Below are 18039 nucleotides of genomic sequence, written 5' to 3'. Positions count from 1 at the left end.
ACCCAGCGGAGTTTCTCCTGGCTTTCACAGAAATAATTTCAATTTAATTTATTCCAAACAAAATTTAGTACTTCAAAGCACAGAAATGTCTGTGTAGAAGAGAGATATTACCTCATTCTGGATACTATTCCCAATTATGATCACCCCTTTGGGGCCAGAACCATGATATTGGAACTACAGCTTTAAATATCAGGAATATAAACTCTCTGGTCAAGGTGGTGAAACACTTATCTTATTGCTTCTCTCTGCTGTACTCTGGCTATTCACAGGTATCCTCAGCTCTTTTTCCCTTAAATCTTTTCACATCTGAGCATGTTGATCTCCTTTCTTTAAATCCTAGTGATTTTTAGAGGTAGAGTTTAGTGACCTCTGAAGCTAATAATATACTATGTGTCAATTAATTTATTTTATTTTATTTTTTAAAGATTTTATTTACTTATTTGACAGAGAGAGACAGTGAGAGCAGGAACACAAGCAAGGGGAGTGGGAGAGGGAGAAGCAGGCTTCCCGCTGAGCAGGGAGCCCAATGTGGGACTCAATCCCAGGACCCTGGGATCATGACCTGAGCCGAAGGCAGACGCTTAACGACTGAGCCACCCAGGCGCCCTCAATTAATTTATTTTAAATTTAAAAAAATGTTTCTAGAAATCCTAGTGATTTTCAAGAAGGGCAAAAAGATAAATGCACAAAAAATGTTGCTCCTTTAGTTATATTATATACTATTTGTAATATATATTATATATAGTGTACAATATAATATATATTGTTTCATAATATATATCTTTTAGTTATGTTATACAGTGTATATTATATAGTTAGTTATATAATTATATTATAATATTATGATTTAGCTATATAATACTTATAATATATATTATTTTGGCAGTTTCCATTTAGTTTCATATATGCAAAGTCCCAGTGCATAGCACTTTATTTTATACCCCAGCAAAGTCAATATGAGTAATTTAAGTCATCAAGTCACTAATGACAGATATTAAAGGAACTATATCTTTCCAAATGAGAAAAAATTATAGAGCTGCTACTATAGTTGGGAAAGTAAGCTTTACACATACTCACTCTTTATACTTACAATTGAGTTGGCAAAGGGAACCAAAATGCCCAAAGCAAACAAGCCCAGAAGTGGTCCACCAACCATGCCAAATATGCTGAGTGCTGCCTAAAAAAAATAAATAAATAAAGTCAGCAACTAGCAATCTCAAATACCAAGTTCAAGTGTTTCAAAGTAATTTCATGAGAATGAGGATTTGAAGTAATCAATCTCTTCCTGAAAATCATGGCCGCCTTGTAATTGGCAAATAGATAATCAGAACTTGAATGCTTCTGCTTCTCAGTCTCAACTATTCATCTGTTCATAGAGAAATGCAAAAGCTGAAAATTCCAAGAGATGTGAGTTCCCAATAAGCCAATGGATAATTTTTAAGAGTGGATAGAACCATAAAAGAAGGATAGAGGACACATTGGTTTGTCTACAGAGTAAAGGGGATTGATAACAGAATAACTAAATCAAAGAAAAAATATCAAGTCAAGAAAAATTTTATAGAATATAGATGGCAGTCCTAGGTTAAAAAAATTAGAAGCCTACCTTGTGGACTAGGGAAAGGACTGTGGATAGAGATGACAAATAACTAGTGTTTGAGGAGGAAATGGGTTTAGAATGTAATCCTAGGGAGTCATTTCATAACTTCTCTTGAACCAAAGCCCAATAGGAAGGAAGACAGACTTCACTGCAAAACGTGAAATAAGTAACATGGCCCATGAAGCAGGCTGTGATGGTGTGACCTGTGAGCCAGTTTTGGAGGCACAAAGACTATATCCCAAAAAAGGCCTATCTCAGGAAATAATACTTTGGTTAGAAATGAAACAAGGAAGAACTGGCTTGGAGTTATGGTGACACTACTAGAACACCTCACTGTATATACTCAGGCCAGAGTTAATATATGAAAAAAAGGGGACTCAATCACAATAATAGTTATAAGCAATAATGCAGACTATGGAGAAAAGCATATTCAGAGGAATTTTATTGATTTGGCTTAGATGTGCTAGATAAGCTTGGAGCTTCTGGACATCATTCATTCATTCATATAATCAGGATGAGATCAAACTATTTTAACAATGGTATGCCACAAGCAAACAAACCAGAATGGACCCAAGCCTTAGGTCTAAAGCAGGAGTTTGGAGGACCTGCTTTTCTCAGCATTGACTTTCAACTTTCTGGATCATGGGGAGGTCCAGGATCCCAGATAGCCATGACAAAACTGCTTCAGTAATTAAGACATACTTGAAATAAATGAAAAAATAGGTCTTAGAAAAAAATAGGAGGTCTCAGCAAAAATATAGCAGATATAAAGAACCAAATGGAAATTTTTAGAACTGAAAAATACTAACTGAAATAAAAATCTCAGTAGATGGGCCCAACAACAGAATGGAGGAGAAAGAGGAAAGAATTAGTGAACTGGAAGATAGGCCAATAGAAATTACCCAATCTGAACAACAGAGAGAATATTGACTTTAAAAAAATGAAAGTAGTTTCCAGGATCTGTGCAAGTATAACAAAAAATCTAATATTCATGTCATCAGAGTCCTAGAGGAGAAAAGAAAGGATGAGGCTAAAAAATACTCAAAGAAATAATGTATGAATTTCCCAAATGTTACGAGAAATATAAAACTACAGATTCAAAAGCTGAGCAAACGCCAAATAGGACAAACCCAAAGAAGTGCATGCCAAGACACATTGAAATAAATTTCTGAAAACTAAGAACAAAGAAAAAATTGTAAAAGTAGTCAGAGAAATATGATACCTTGCCTGCATGGGAAAATAATTAGAGTGGCAGTAAAATTTTCATCAAAAATAATGGAGGCCAGAAGAAAGTGACACATACTTTTCAAGAGCTGGATAAAAAGAACTGCTGACTCAGAATCCTATACCCGGCAAAAATATCTTTAGGAATAAAGGGGAAATCGATACATTCTCAGATGAAGGGAAACGAAGAGAATTTTTTTGACAGCAGACCTATCCTAAAAGAATGGCTAAAGAAAGTTTCTAAACAGAACAGAAATGATAAAAAGAAGGAAACCTGGAACATCAGGAAGGAAGGAAGAATACAATAAGTGAAGATATGGCTAAATATAATAGGCTTTCCTTCTCCTCTTGAGTTTTCTAAGCTATATTTGATTGTTGAAACAAAAATGATAACACTGCTTAATGTAATTCAAAATGTATGTAGAGTAAATATTTGACAACTGTATTAGAAACTAGGTAAACAGACATAAAGGGAGGTAAGCGTTCTATACTGTACTCAAACTTGTGAAATGACAAAACAAGTAGATTATGTTATGTTTATATAATGTAATACCTAAAGCAACAATTGAAAATGCTATTCTAAGAGGCAACCTCAAAACAATACAGATAAATAAAAATGGATTCTAAAAAATGTTCATGTATCCTATAGAAAGGTGGGGGGGAGAAAATAGAAAGAACATAAAACAAAAAATGGCAGACTTACACCCTAACATACCCATAATTACAGTAAGTGTAGAAGATGTCTAATACATCAATAAAAAGACAGAAATTGGCAGGGTATATTTAAAAACATGGCCCAATCATATACTGATTGCAAAAAACTCATTTAAAATATAATGATTAGGCAAGTTCAAAGTAGAAGGATGAAAAAAGCTGTATCATGCAACCATTAGTCAAAGGAAAATAGGAGTAACTACATTAATATCAGATAAGTTAGACTTTAGATAAATAAAATTATTAGAGAGAAACATTATATAATGACAAAAGAATTAGTTCACCAAAACATAGAAATCTTAAATATATATGCACCAAGTGAGAACTTCAAAATACATGAAACAAAAACTAATAGAACTAAAAGGAAAAAGGACAAATACACAATTATAGTTGAGAATTCACCACTCCACTCTTACCAATTGATGAAAACAACTAAACAGAAAATGAGAAGATATACAAGAACTCAGTGACACCATCAATGAACAGGATCTAATTGATACTTATAGAACACTACACTTAACAGCTAAGAATACACATTCTTTTTAAGTGCCCATGGAACATGTACCAAAATGTCATATCCTGAGCTGTAACATAGACCTCAACAGATTTAAAGAATTAAATTCATACAGAGTGTGCTCTTTGACCACATTGGAATGAAACTATAAATCAAAGGTAGAAAAATAACAGGAAAATTTCTTTTTTTATTAATTTTTTATTGTTATGTTAATCACCATACAATACATCATTAGTTCTTGATGTAGTGTTCCATGATTCGTTGTTTGTGTATAACACCCAGTGCTCCACGCAGAATGTGCCCTCTTTAATACCTATCACCAGGCTAACCCATCCCCCCACCCTCCTCCCCTCTAGACCCTCAGTTTGTTTTTCAGAGTCCATTGTCTCTCATGGTTCGTCTCCCCTCCGACTTACTCCCCTTCATTCTTCCCCTCCTGCTATCTTCTTTTTCTTTTTTCTTAACATATGTTGCATTATGTTTCAGAAGTACAGATCTGTGATTCAACAGTCTTGCACAATTCACAGCGCTCACCATAGCACATACCCTACCCAATGTCTATCACCCAGCCACCCCATCCCTCCCACCCCCCACCACTCCAGCAACCCTCAGTTTGTTTCCTGAGATTAAGAATTCCTCATATCAGTGAGTTCATATGATACATGTCTTTCTCTGATTGATTTATTTCACTCAGCATAACACCCTCCAGTTCTATCCATGTCATTGCAAATGGCAAGATCTCATTCCTTTTGATGGCTGCATAATATTCCATTGTGTATATATACCACCTCTTCTTGATCCATTCATCTGTCGATGGACATCTTGGCTCTTTCCACAGTTTGGCTATTGTGGACATTGCTGCTATAAACATTGGCGTGCACGTACCCCTTCGGGTCCCTACATTTGTATCTTTGGGGTAAATACCCAGTAGTGCAATTGCTGGATCGTATGGTAGCTCTATTTTCAACTGTTTGAGGAACCTCCATACTGTTTTCCAGAGTGGTTGCACCAGCTTGCATTCCCACCAACAGTGTAGGAGGGTTCCCCTTTCTCCGCATCCCCGCCAACATCTGTCGTTCCCTGACTTGTTAATTTTAGCCATTCTGACTGGTGTGAGGTGGTATCTCATTGAGGTTTTGATTTGGATTTCCCTGATGCCGAGCGATGTTGAGCACTTTCTCATGTGTCTGTAGGCCATTTGGATGTCTTCTTTGGAAAAATGTCTGTTCATGTCTTCTGCCCATTTCTTGATTGGATTATTTGTTCTTTGGATGTTGAGTTTGATAAGTTCTTTATAGATTTTGGATATTAGCCCTTTATCTGATATGTCATTTGCAAATATCTTCTCCCATTCTGTCGGTTGTCTTTTGGTTTTGTGGACTGTTTCTTTTGCTGTGCAAAAGCTTTTTATCTTGATGAAATCCCAATAGTGCATTTTTGCCCTTGCTTCCCTTGCCTTTGGCGATGTTTCTAGGAAGAAGTTGCTGCGGCTGAGGTTGAAGAGGTTGCTGCCTGTGTTCTCCTTTAGGATTTTGATGGACTCCTGACTCACGTTTAGGTCTTTCAACCATTTTGAGTCTATTTTTGTGTGTGGTGTAAGGAAATGGTCCAGTTTCATTCTTCTGCATGTGGCTGTCCAATTTTCCCAACACCATTTGTTGAAGAGACTGTCTTTTTGCCATTGGACATTCTTTCCTGCTTTGTCAAAGATGAGTTGACCATAGAGTTGAGGGTCCATTTCTGGGCTCTCGATTCTGTTCCATTGATCTAGGTGTCTGTTTTTGTGCCAGTACCATACTGTCTTGATGATGACAGCTTTGTAATAGAGCTGGAAGTCCAGAATTGTGATGCCGCCAGCTTTGCTTTTCTTTTTCAAGATTCCTCTGGCTCTTCGGGGTCTCTTCTGCTTCCATACAAATTTTAGGATTATTTGTTCCATTTCTTTGAAAAAAAGTGGTTGGCATTTTGATGGGGATTGCATTGAATGTGTAGATTGCTCTAGGTAGCATTGACATCTTCACAACGTTTGTTCTTCCAATCCATGAGCATGGAACGTTTTTCCATTTCTTTGTGTCTTCTTCAATTTCTTTCATGAGTATTTTATAGTTTTCTGAGTACAGATCCTTTGCCTCTTTGGTTAGATTTATTCCTAGGTATCTTATGGTTTTGGGTGCAGTTGTAAATGGGATCGACTCCTTGATTTCTCTCTCTTCTGTCTTGTTGTTGGTGTATAGGAATGCCACTGATTTCTGTGCATTGATTTTATATCCTGCCACTTTACTGAATTCCTTATGAGTTCTAGCAGTTTTGGGGTGGAGTCTTTTGGGTTTTCCACATACAGTATCATATCATCTGCAAAGAGTGAGAGTTTGACTTCTTCTTTGCCGATTTGGATGCCTTTGATTTCTTTTTGTTGTCTGATTGCTGTGGCCAGGACTTCTAATACTATGTTGAATAGCAGTGGTGATAGTGGACATCCCTGCCATGTTCCTGACCTTAGGGGGAAAGCTCTCAGTTTTTCCGCATTGAGAATGATATTTGCTGTAGGTTTTTCATAGATGGCTTTTATGATATTGAGGTATGTACCCTCTATCCCTATACTCTGAAGAGTTTTGATCAAGAAAGGATGCTGTACTTTGTCAAATATAACAGGAAAATTTCTAAACACTTGGAAGCTAAGTAACATACTTTAAATAATTCATGGGTCAAAAGGACATCTCAAAGGAAACTTAAAAATACAAAATATGGTAAGTTGTGGGACATAGCTAAATTAATGCTGACAGGGAAATTTTTAGCAATTAGTGCACACACTATAAAAGAGGAAAAGTCTCAAATCAATAATCTAAGGTCTCATGTCAAGAACAGCAAAATGAACCCAAAGCAAACAGAAGAAAACAATAAAGATAAGAACAAAAGGCAATAATTGTGAATAGAAAAACAATACAGAATATCAGTGAAATGAGAAGATAGTTTTTCAAAAATATCAATGAAGTTGACAAACCTCAAGCAAGACTGAAAGAAAAAAAGATAAAATTACCAATATTAGGACTAAAACAGGCAATAACACTACAGGACCCTGCAGACACCAAATGTATAATAAGGGAATACTATCAACAACTCCACCCACACAAATTTTACAACTTAGATGAAATGGACCAATTTCTTGAAAATACAAACTATCATAATTCACTCAATATGAAATAATTTGAATAGCCCTATAACTTATGGAAATTTAATTTTTAATTTTAAAACTTCCAAAAAAGGAATACCCAGGCCCAGATGGTTTCACTAGAGTATACTACCAAACATTTAAATCATTAACACCAATTTTATACAAGCTCTTTAAGAAAATAGAGAATAATTCTTCCCACTTTATTTCATGAAGCTAGAATGATTGTGATACCAAAACCAGACAAAGCTATTACAAAAAAAGAACTACAGATCAATATTTCTCATGATGTAAAAATCCTTAACAAAGTATTAACAAATAGAATTCAGAAATATATAAAAATAACTACACACCATGACCAACTGAAGTTTATTCCAGGAATACAAGGCTGGTTAAGCATTTGAAAATCAATAATGTAACTCATCATGTCAACGGACTAAAGAAGACTATCATATTACCATATCAATCAATGAAGGAAAAACACTTGACAAAATTCAACATTCATCCATAATAAAAACTCTCAGAAAGATAGAAAAGAGGGAAATAGGGAATTTCCTCAACTGTAAAGGGCATCTACTAAAATCTTATGTCTAACATTATATCTAAGAGTGAAAAACTAAATGCTTTCCTCATCCAGACTGGGGAATAAGGAAAGGGTATCTATTCTTACTACTCTTATTCAACATGATGTGGAAGTTGAAGCCAGTGCAATAAAGAAATAAAAGCTACACATACAGATTGGAAAGGAAGAAATAAAACTGTCCCTATTTGAAGATGACATGATTGTGTAGAAAATCCCAAGAAGTAATAAGTAAATTCAGCAAGGTCTCAGGATACAACACAAATATACAAAAATCAATTGTATTTCTACATACTAACAAACACATGGACACCAACATTAAAAGTACAATATCATTTATAATCACTTAAAAATTAGATACTGGGATAAGGAGGGAGATGGTGGCAGGGTGGGAGGAATCTAGGCTCCCCTTGTCCCATGAATACAACTAGATAACTATCAAGTTATCCTACATACCCCAGAAATTGACTTGAAGACTGGCAGAACAAACTCCACAACTAAAGGTAGAGAGAGGCCACATGGCAGAAAGTAGGAAGGGTGGAGACATAGTCTGGGAGAGAAACAGATTGTGGCCACTGTGGTAGGGAGAGAGCTGTGGTCCCAGGCAAGGGTAAGAGACAGACTAGCACACAGGGGAGTGCACAGGGAAGATGATTCCCAACAGCAATTGGCTTGGAAAGTGAGAGGGGCTGAATTTCATGAGTTCTTGCAACCAGCAGGGCTTAAAGCCTGGAGTTTTAATGGTCAGTGGGCTTGGCCTGGGAGAGCCCAGGGGCATTGGGGCTCCTCTTGGAGAGAAAGCAGGGCAAATAGCCTGTGGACATACAGGATGGAAACAACAATCTGAAGAGTGCCTGGGGCACATAGTGGGGAGGTTATCTGCTCTTCTTGGAGGATGTCCCAGAGAGGCAGCATTCATGGAGAGACCCCTCCAGGAACAAAGATAACTGGCCTCCACTGCCACTCAGCATAAGCACAGGGCCACCTGTGGGAACCAGTACAGTGCTGACACTAACTACACAACTTGCTTACACCAAGACCTATCCACTCCAGTGGAAATGCCCATCTCAGTCACGCTTGCCCCAGACCCAGCACAGTGGGCCCTCTCCCCTGGAAGATTGGCCCAAACCCCTGCCCACGACATGGTGAATTCTGGAGGGCTTCAGTTCTGGCAGCTGTGGCAACAGGAATCATTTCATAAGCAGACCAGAGTACACCTAGTTAAAATTCCCCACATTCAGGTCAGGAAACAAATACTGCTCACAGTAGGCAAAGAGAGCCTTCACAGACAATTGGCCTGAAGGATAAAGTGGCCAGCACACAATAGCAGAGTGCATGCAGCACACAGTGGAAACACTCTCTGAAGCACCAGGCCCTGGAGAACAGGTGATATTACATTGCAGGGCACTATAGAACCTCTTCTTCATAAGGCCATTACCTTCAAGAAGAAGAAACGTAGCTGACTTTTCTTACACAAAGAAGCAGGCAGAGACACTTAGACAAAAGAGAGGATAGAGGAAGTTGTCCCAAATGAAAGAACAGGACAAGGCCACAGCTAGAGATTTAAATGAAACAGATACAAGTAACATGTCTGATAGAGAATTTAAAGTAATGATCATAAAAATACTTGCTAGACTTGAGAAAAGGGTGGAGGGCACCAGTGAGACCATTAACATGGAGATAAGAATAATATAGCAGAGATAAAGGGCCCAATAAACAAAATCAGAAACATGCTGAAGGAATGAACAGTAGGCTTAAAGAAACACAGGAACAAATCAATGACCTAGAATACAGAGTAATGAAAAGTAATCAAGCTGAACAAAAGAGAGAGAAAAGACTTATGAAAAAATGACAATAGACTTAGAGAACTCAGTGACTCCATGAAACACAGTAATATTGTATTATAGGAATCCCAGAAGAAAAAGAGAAGAGAGGGCAGAAAATTTATTTGAAGAAATAACAGCTGAAAACTTTCCTAATCTGGGGAAGGAAACAGATATTTAGATCCCAGAGGCACAGAGAACCCCCAACAAAATCAACAAAAGCAGATCCACACCAAGACATATTGTAATTAAAATGTAAAATATAAAGAAAAAAATCTTAAAAGTGGCAAGACAAAAGACAACAGTTACATACAAAGGAAACCCCATAAGGCTATCAGCAGATTTTTCGGCAGAAACTGTCCATGTCAGAAAGGACTAGGATGTATATATTCAAAATGCTGAATGGGAAAAATTTGAAGTCAAGAATATTCTATCCAGCAAGGCTATCATTTAGAATAGAAGTAGGGATAAAGAGTTTCTCAGACAAACAAAAACTAAAGGAGTTCATGACCACTAAACCAGCCCTGTGAGAAATACTAAAGGGGACTCTATGAATAGAAAGGAAAGACTAAAAGTAATGGTATGAAGGTAGGAAACACAAAAACAGTAAAAATGAATATTTCTATAAAATATCAGTGAAGGAATTCACAAAATAAAGGATGTAAAATATGACAACATATACCTAAAACGTGGGGAGGAGAGGAGTAAAGAATAGGTTCAACCTTAAACAACCACCAACTTAATATAGACTGTTACATGCAGATGTTATATACGAACGTAATGGTAACCACAAATCAAAAACCACTAATAAATATGCAAAGAATAAAGAGAAAGAAATACAAATTTATCACTAAAGAAAACCAGCAAACCATGAAAGAAAGACAAGAAAGGATCAGAGAAAATCTTCAGGAACAACCACAAAGCAAGTAATAAAATGGCAATAAGTACATATCCATCAATGATTACTGTGAGGGGTACCTGGATGGCTCAATTGGTTAAGCATCTGCCTTTGGCTCAGGTCATAATCCCAGGGTCCTAGAATCAAGCCCTGCATTGGGCTCCCTGTTCAGTAGGGGGGTCTGCTTCTCCCTTGCCTTCTGCCCCTCCTCTCTGTTTGTGTTCTCTCTCTCTCAAATAATTAAATAAAATCTTTAAAAAAAATAATTACTGTGAATGTAAATGGACAAAATGCTCCAATCAAAATGCAAGGTGACATAATAGATAAAAAAACAAGACCCATCTATATGCTTCCTACAAGACTCATTTTAGACCTAAACACACCTGCAAACTGCAAGTAAGAGGGTAGAGAAACAATTATCATGCAACTGGACATCAAAAGAAAGCTGGAGAGGCAATACTTATATCAGACAAACTAGACTTTAAAAAAAGATTCTAGGACACCTGGGTGACTCAGCAGGTTAAGCATCTGACTCTTGATTCCAGCTCAGGTCATGATCTCAGGTTTGTGAGACTGAGCCCCACATCAGGCTCCATGCTTAGCACAGAGTCTGCTTAAGATTCTCTTCCTCTCCCTTTGCCCCTCCTCCCTCAAATAAATTAATTAATTAAATCTTTAAAAATAAAAATAAAAAAAGGTTCTTAAAAGAGACAAAGAAGGATACTATATAATAATAAAAGGGATAATCCAAGAAGAAGATATAACAATTGTAAATATTTATGCATCCAACATGGAAGTGCCCAAATACATAAAGCATTTCATAACAAACATAAAGGCACTAATTGATAGTAATACACTAATATTAGGGTATGTTAACACCCCATGTACATCAATGAACAGATAATCTAAACAGAAAATCAACAAGTAAACAATGGCTTTGAATGACACACTACAGATGGATTTAACAGATATATTCAAATCATTCCATTGCCAAAAGCAGGATACACATTCTTTTCAAGTGCATATGGAACATTCTCCAGAATAGGTCACATATTAAGCTACAAAACAAACCTCAACAAATTAAAAAAGATCTAAGTCATACCATGCATCTTTTCTGACCACACTGCTATGAAACCAGAAGTCAACCACAAGAAAAAAATCTGGAAGAATACAAATACATGGAGGTTAAATAACATGCTACTAAACAATGAATGGGTCAACTAGGAAGCAAAAGAAGAAATTAAAAAGTACATGGAGGGTCGCCTGCATGGTTCAGTCGGTTAAGCGGCTGCCTTTGGCTCAGGTCATGATCCCAGGGTTCTGGGATCGAGCCCCACATCGGGCTCCCTGCTCAGCTGGAAGCCTGCTTCTCCCTCTCCCTCTGCCCCTGCTTGTGTTCCCTCTCTCGCTGTCTCTCTCTCTGTCAGATAAATAAATAAAATCTTTTTTAAAAAAGTACATGGAAACAAATGAAAATGAAAACACAATGGTTCAAAATTTTGGGGATGCAGAAAAAGTGGTTCTAAGAGGGAAATTTATAGCAATGCAGGCCTACCTCAAGAAACAAGAAAAATCTTAAATAAACAACCTAAACTTACACCTAAAGGAGCTAGAAAAAAGAATAACAAAGCCTAAAACTGGCATAAGGAAGGAAATAATAAGAATCAGAGCAGAAACAAATGATATAGAAACTAAAAAAATAAGACAGATCAATAAAACCAGGAACTGGTTTTGAAAAAATTAATAAAATTGATAAGCCTCCAGCCAGACTTATCAAGAAAAAAGAGAAATAATTCAAATTAAATAAAATTACAAATGAGAGAGGAGAAATAACAACCAACACCACAGAAATACAAATAATTATAAGAGAATATTATGAAAAACAACAAATTGGACATCCTAGAAGAAATAAATTCCTAGAAACATATAACCTATGAAAACTGAAACGGGAAGAAATAGAAAATTTGAACAGACCAATTACCAGCAAAGAAATTGAATTAGTAATCAAATAACCCAACAAACAGAAGTCCAGGACCAGATGGCTTCATAGGTGAATTTTACCAAACATTTAAAGAAGAATTAACACCTACTCTTCTCAAACTATTCCAGAAAATAGAAAAGGAAGGAAACCTCCAAATTCACTCTATGAGGCCAGCATTACCCTCATACCAAAACCAGATAAAGACACCACAAAAAAAAAAGAGTACAGGCCAATATATTTGATGAACATAGATGTAAAAATATTTTTAAAAAAATACTAGTAAACTGAGTCCAACAATACATTAAAAAAATCATTTACCACAATCAAGTGGGATTTATTATTGGGTTGTACGAGTGGTTCAATATTCGCAAATCAACCAATGTGATGCATCACATCAATAAGAGAAAGAATAAGAACTATGATCATTTCAATAGATGCAGAAAAAGCATTTCACAAAGTACAACATCCATTCATGATAAAAAAAAAAAACAAACTCTGAACAAAGTAGGTTTAGAGGGAACATACCTCAACAAAATAAAGGCCATATACAAAAATCCCACAGCTAACATCATACTTCTTGGGGAAAAGCTCAGCTTTTCCCTTAAGGTCAGGAACAAGACAAGGATGTCTCACCACTTTTTTTTTTTTAAGCTTTTATTTATTTATTTTAGAGAAAGAGAGAGAGAGTGCACAAGTTGGGGGAGAGTGAGAGAGAGAATCCCAAGCAGACACTGTGCTGAGCATGGAGCCCGACATGGGGCTTGATCCCAGGACCCTGAGATCATGACCTGAACTAAAGTCAGGAGTCAAATGTTCAAATGACCGAGCCACCCAGGTGCCCCCACTTTCACCACTTTTATTCAATATGGTTATGGAAATCCTAGCCACAGCAGCCAGACAACAAAAAGAAATAAAAGGCACCCAAATCAGTAAGGAAGAAGTAAAACTTTCATTATTTGCAAATGCCATGATACTATATATATAAACCTGAAAGACTCCACCAAAAAAAAAAAAATGCTAGAACTGATAAACAAATTCAGTAAAGTCACAGGATACAAAACCAATCTACAGAATGTATTGCATTTCTATACACCAGGAATGAAGCAGCAGAAAGAGAAATTAAGAAAACAATCTCATTTACAGTTACACCAAAAATAATGAAATAACTAGGAATAAACTTAACCAAGGAGGTGAAAGACCTGTGCTCTGAAAACTATAAAACATTGATGAAAGAAATTGAAAATGACACAAATAAATGGAAAGATATTCCATGCTCATGGATTAGAAGAACAAATATTGTTAAAATGTCTATGCTACCCAATCTACACATTTAATGCAATCCCTATCAAAATACCAACAACATTTTTCACAGAACTAGAACAAACAATCCTAAAATTTATATGGAACTACAAAAGACCCCAAACAGCCAAAGTAAGCTTGAAAAAGAAAAGCAAAGCTGGGGGCATCACAATTCCAGAGTTCAAGTTGTATTACAAAGCTGTAGTAATCAAAACAGTATGGTACTGACACAAAAATAGATGTATAGATCAATGAAACACAACAGAAAATGCAGAAGTAAACCCACAATTATATAGTCAGTCAATTTTTGACAAAGCAGGAAAGACTATCTACTAGGAAAAAGACAGTCTCTTCAACAAATGGTGTTGGGAAAACAGGACAGCAACTTGCAGAAGAATGAAACTGGACCACTTTCTTACACCATACACAAAAATAAACTCAAAATGGATTAAAGTCCTAAATGTGAGACCTTAAACCATAAAAATCTTAGAAGAAAGCACAGGCAGTAAGTTCTCTGACATGGCTGTAGCAACTTTTTCTAGATAGGTCCCCTGAGGCAAGGGAAACAAAAGCAAAAATAAACTATTGGGACTACATCAAAATAAAAAGCTTCTGCACAGTGGAGAAAACAATCCACAAAACTGAAAGGCAACCTACTCAATGGGAGAAGACTTTTGCAAATGACAGATCTGATAAAGGGTTAGTATCTAAAATATTTAAAGAACTTATAAAAGTCAACACCAGGAAAAAGAACTAATAAAAAATTGGCAGAAGACATGAACAGACACTACTCCAAAGAAGACATCAGCCAACAGACACATGAAAAGATGTTCATCATTTTTCATCAGGGAAATGCAAACCAGAACTACAATAAGATATCACCTATAACAATCAGAATGGCTAAAATCAACAACACAAGAAACAATAGACGTTGGTGAGGATGTGAAGAAAAAGGACCATTGTGCACTGTTGGTAGGAAAGCAAACTGGTGCCACCCTTGATGGTAATACATACTTGGAAACTGTATGGAGATTCTTCAAAAAGTTAAAAATAAAACTGTCCTATGATCCAGTAATTGCACTACTGGGTATTTACCCAAAGAACACAAAAACACTAATTCACAGGGATATATTCATTCTTATGTTTATAGCAGCACTATTTACAATAGCCAAGATATGAAAACAGCCCAAGTGTCCACTGATTGGAGATTACATATATATATATATTAGCCAGTCAAAAAAAAGAAAAAAGAATGAAATTTTGCCATTATTAATGACGTGGCTAGAACTAGACAATACAATGCTATGAGAAATAAGTCAGTCAAAGACAAATATCATATGATTTCACTCATGTGGAATTTAAGAAACCAAACAAAGGAGCAAAGAAAAAAAGAGAGAAAGAGAGACAAACCAAGAAAGAGACTCTTAACTATAGAGAACAAACTGATGGTTACTAGTGGGGAGGTATGGATGGGGGGATGGATTAAATAGGTGATAGGGATTAAGGAGTGCACTTGTCATGATGAGTACAATACCAGGTAATCTATGGCATTGTTGAATCACTATCACTATATTGTATACTTGAAACTAATACACGACTATATGTTAACTAACTGGAATTAAAATTAATACTTTAAAAAAATTATGGGGCACCTGGGTGGCTCAGAGTTGGTTAAGCAGCCAACTCATGATTTTGGCACAGGTCATGATCTGATGAGTCATGGGACTGAGTCCCACTTTGGGCTCCACACTCAGTGGGGATCTGCTTGAGATTCTCTGCCTCTGCCCCTCCCCCCCACTCATGATCACTCTCTTTCTCAAATGTCTTTAAAAAAACTTAAAACAAATTTTTAATTATAAGGTATAAATCTCATTAAATATACACAGAAGTTGTATACTGAAAATTACACAATGGTTATGAGAAAAATCAGAGATCTAAATAAATGAAGAGATATACTATATTCATAGATTCAAAGAGTCAACATAGTAAAGATGTCAATTCTCCCCAAATTGATATATAGGTTTAGTGCAATTCTATCACAATTAAGCATCATTTTTTTTAGATATACAGAAGATTATTCTAAACAATATGGAAAGGCAAAGGAGCTAAAATAGCTAAAACAATTTTGAAAAATAAGAATAAAGTGGAAGGAATTAGTTTACCTGAGAGGGGAGGAGCAAGATGGCAGAGGAGTAGGAGACCCAAATTTCGTCTGGTCCCAGGAGTTCAACTAGAAAGTGATCAAATCATTCTGAACACCTACAAACTCAACAGGAGATCAAAGAAAAGAATAGCAGCAACTCTCTGAACAGAAAAGTGGCCACTTTCTGGAAGGTAGGACGTGAGGAGAAGTGAATCCAAGGTGACATTTGGGCGGATAGACAGTGGGGGAGGGGGCCTCCATCGTCGGACACTTCTGGCAAGTGATTGAGCAGCAGAACACAAAATCAGAACCTTTAGAAGTTAGCTCCACTGAGGGATGTCACTCCAGTGGCTAAGCGGGGGTGGAACCGCTGGGACAGTGTGGTCTCAGGACCCTCGGGGTCACACAAAGACCGGGGGTGCCTGAGTGCAGCAGAGCTCCCAGATATCAGAGCAGGGAAGCCAGCTGCAGAGATGGAGCCGAGGATTGGGCTCTCAGCTCAGGGTTGCCATAAACCGTGATCCCCAGCACAGTTGGGCCACTGCTCTTCCAGCAGGGACCCAACAAGCGGCAGATCTGGGGAGACTTCCCTTCCTCCCCCGGGAGGAGCAGCGCGGGAGTGCACCACAGGGATCTGCTGGGTTTGGAGACTCCACACCGAGTCGGGTGCCAGAGATAGAAATGCTCAGTCACAGGCTGGGTGAGCACGGAGTGCGGCAGGAGACTGGGGAGACAGGACTGCCTGACTGCTTTTCTCTGGGGGCTTAATGAGGAGTGGGGCCCAAGTTCTTGGCTCCTCCAGGGCGGAGATTGGGAGGCTGCCATTTCACTCTCATCCTCCAAAGCTGTACGGAAAGCTTGCAGGGAACAAAATCTCCTGAGAGGAAACCCGAGCAGATTACTTAGCCCGGACTCGGCAAGGGCGGGGCAATTCCGCCTCCCGCAAAGACATTTGGGAACCATGGCAACAGGCCCCTCCCCAGAAGATCAGCAAGAACAGCCAGCCAAGACCAAGTTTACCAATCAATGAGAATGGCAGAACTCCAGCATAGGGGAATACTGCACATAGAATTCATGGTTTTATCCCCACGATTCTTTAGTCGTTCAAAGTTAATTTTTTTTAACTTTCTTTTTTTTTTTTGAAATTTTCTTTTTCCCTTTTTCAACCATCTTATCAATCCCATTTTAAAAAAATCTTTTCATTTTTCATTTTTAGACTCACATTCTATCCCTTCAGAGTAGTTAACCTTATTTTTGGTATATATATAGTTCTCTCTTTAAAATTTTGGGATACAGTTTCTTCTAACAGACCAAAATATACCCTAAATCTCTAGTGTATGGCTTTGTTCTACTCTCCTGCCTGATCACATTCTCTCCTTTTTTTTTTTTTAAATCTTCTTCTTTCTTTTTTCAACCAATTTCTTATCAATTCCTTTTATAAAATCTTTTATAATTTTCATCTTTACAGTTATATTCCATCCCTTCATTGTATTAACCCTAATTTTTGTACGGATATAAGTTTTTCTTTCTTTAAAATTTTGAAAGGCACTTTCTTCTAACAGACCAAAATACTCCCAAAATCTAGTATGTGGCAATGATCTATTCACCAGCCTGATAATATTTGATCATATTCTGTTTGTTTGTTTTGTTTTGTTTGTTTTTATCTTTTTCTTTTTCTTTTTTCTTTCTTTCCCTTTCTTTCCCCCCAGCTTCAGGTCTCTCCTAATTTGTTTAGTGTATATTTTTCTGGGGTTATTGTTACCCTGTTAGCATTTTGTTCTCTCATTCATCTATTCTCCTCTGGACAAAATGACAAGATGGAAAAAATCACCTCAAAAAAAAGAACAAGAGGCAGTACCGACTGACAGGGACCCAATCAATACGGACATTAGTAAGATGTCAGAACTAGAGTTCAGAATGATGATTTTGAAGATACTAGCTGGGCTTGAAAAAAGCATGGAAGTTATTAGAGAAACCCTTTCTGGAAATAAAAGAACTAAAATCTAACCAAGTCGAAATCAAAAAGGCTATTAATGAGGTGCAATAAAAAATGGTGGCTTTCACTGCTAGGATAAATGAGGCAGAAGAGAGAATTAG

The 18039-nt window shown here is 37.0% G+C and overlaps 1 protein-coding gene across 2 annotated transcripts in view; it reads right to left on the bottom strand.

Moving 5' to 3' along the window:
- Positions 1 to 18039, bottom strand: part of SLC5A8 (solute carrier family 5 member 8) — a 68485-nt gene that overhangs the window by 14737 nt on the left and 35709 nt on the right. For both annotated transcript variants that reach the window (XM_025881363.2, XM_073900424.1), the window contains exon 11: positions 1091 to 1177. In XM_025881363.2, the coding sequence (XP_025737148.1) occupies positions 1091 to 1177 (87 nt within the window). The remainder of the gene's footprint in view (positions 1 to 1090; positions 1178 to 18039) is intronic.

The sequence above is a fragment of the Callorhinus ursinus genome, unplaced genomic scaffold, assembly GCF_003265705.2.
Source record: "Callorhinus ursinus isolate GAN/ISIS: 27379988/994484 unplaced genomic scaffold, GSC_fseal_2.0 scaffold14, whole genome shotgun sequence".
NCBI lineage: Eukaryota > Metazoa > Chordata > Mammalia > Carnivora > Otariidae > Callorhinus > Callorhinus ursinus.
This window is presented reverse-complemented; position numbering and strand designations above follow the sequence as displayed.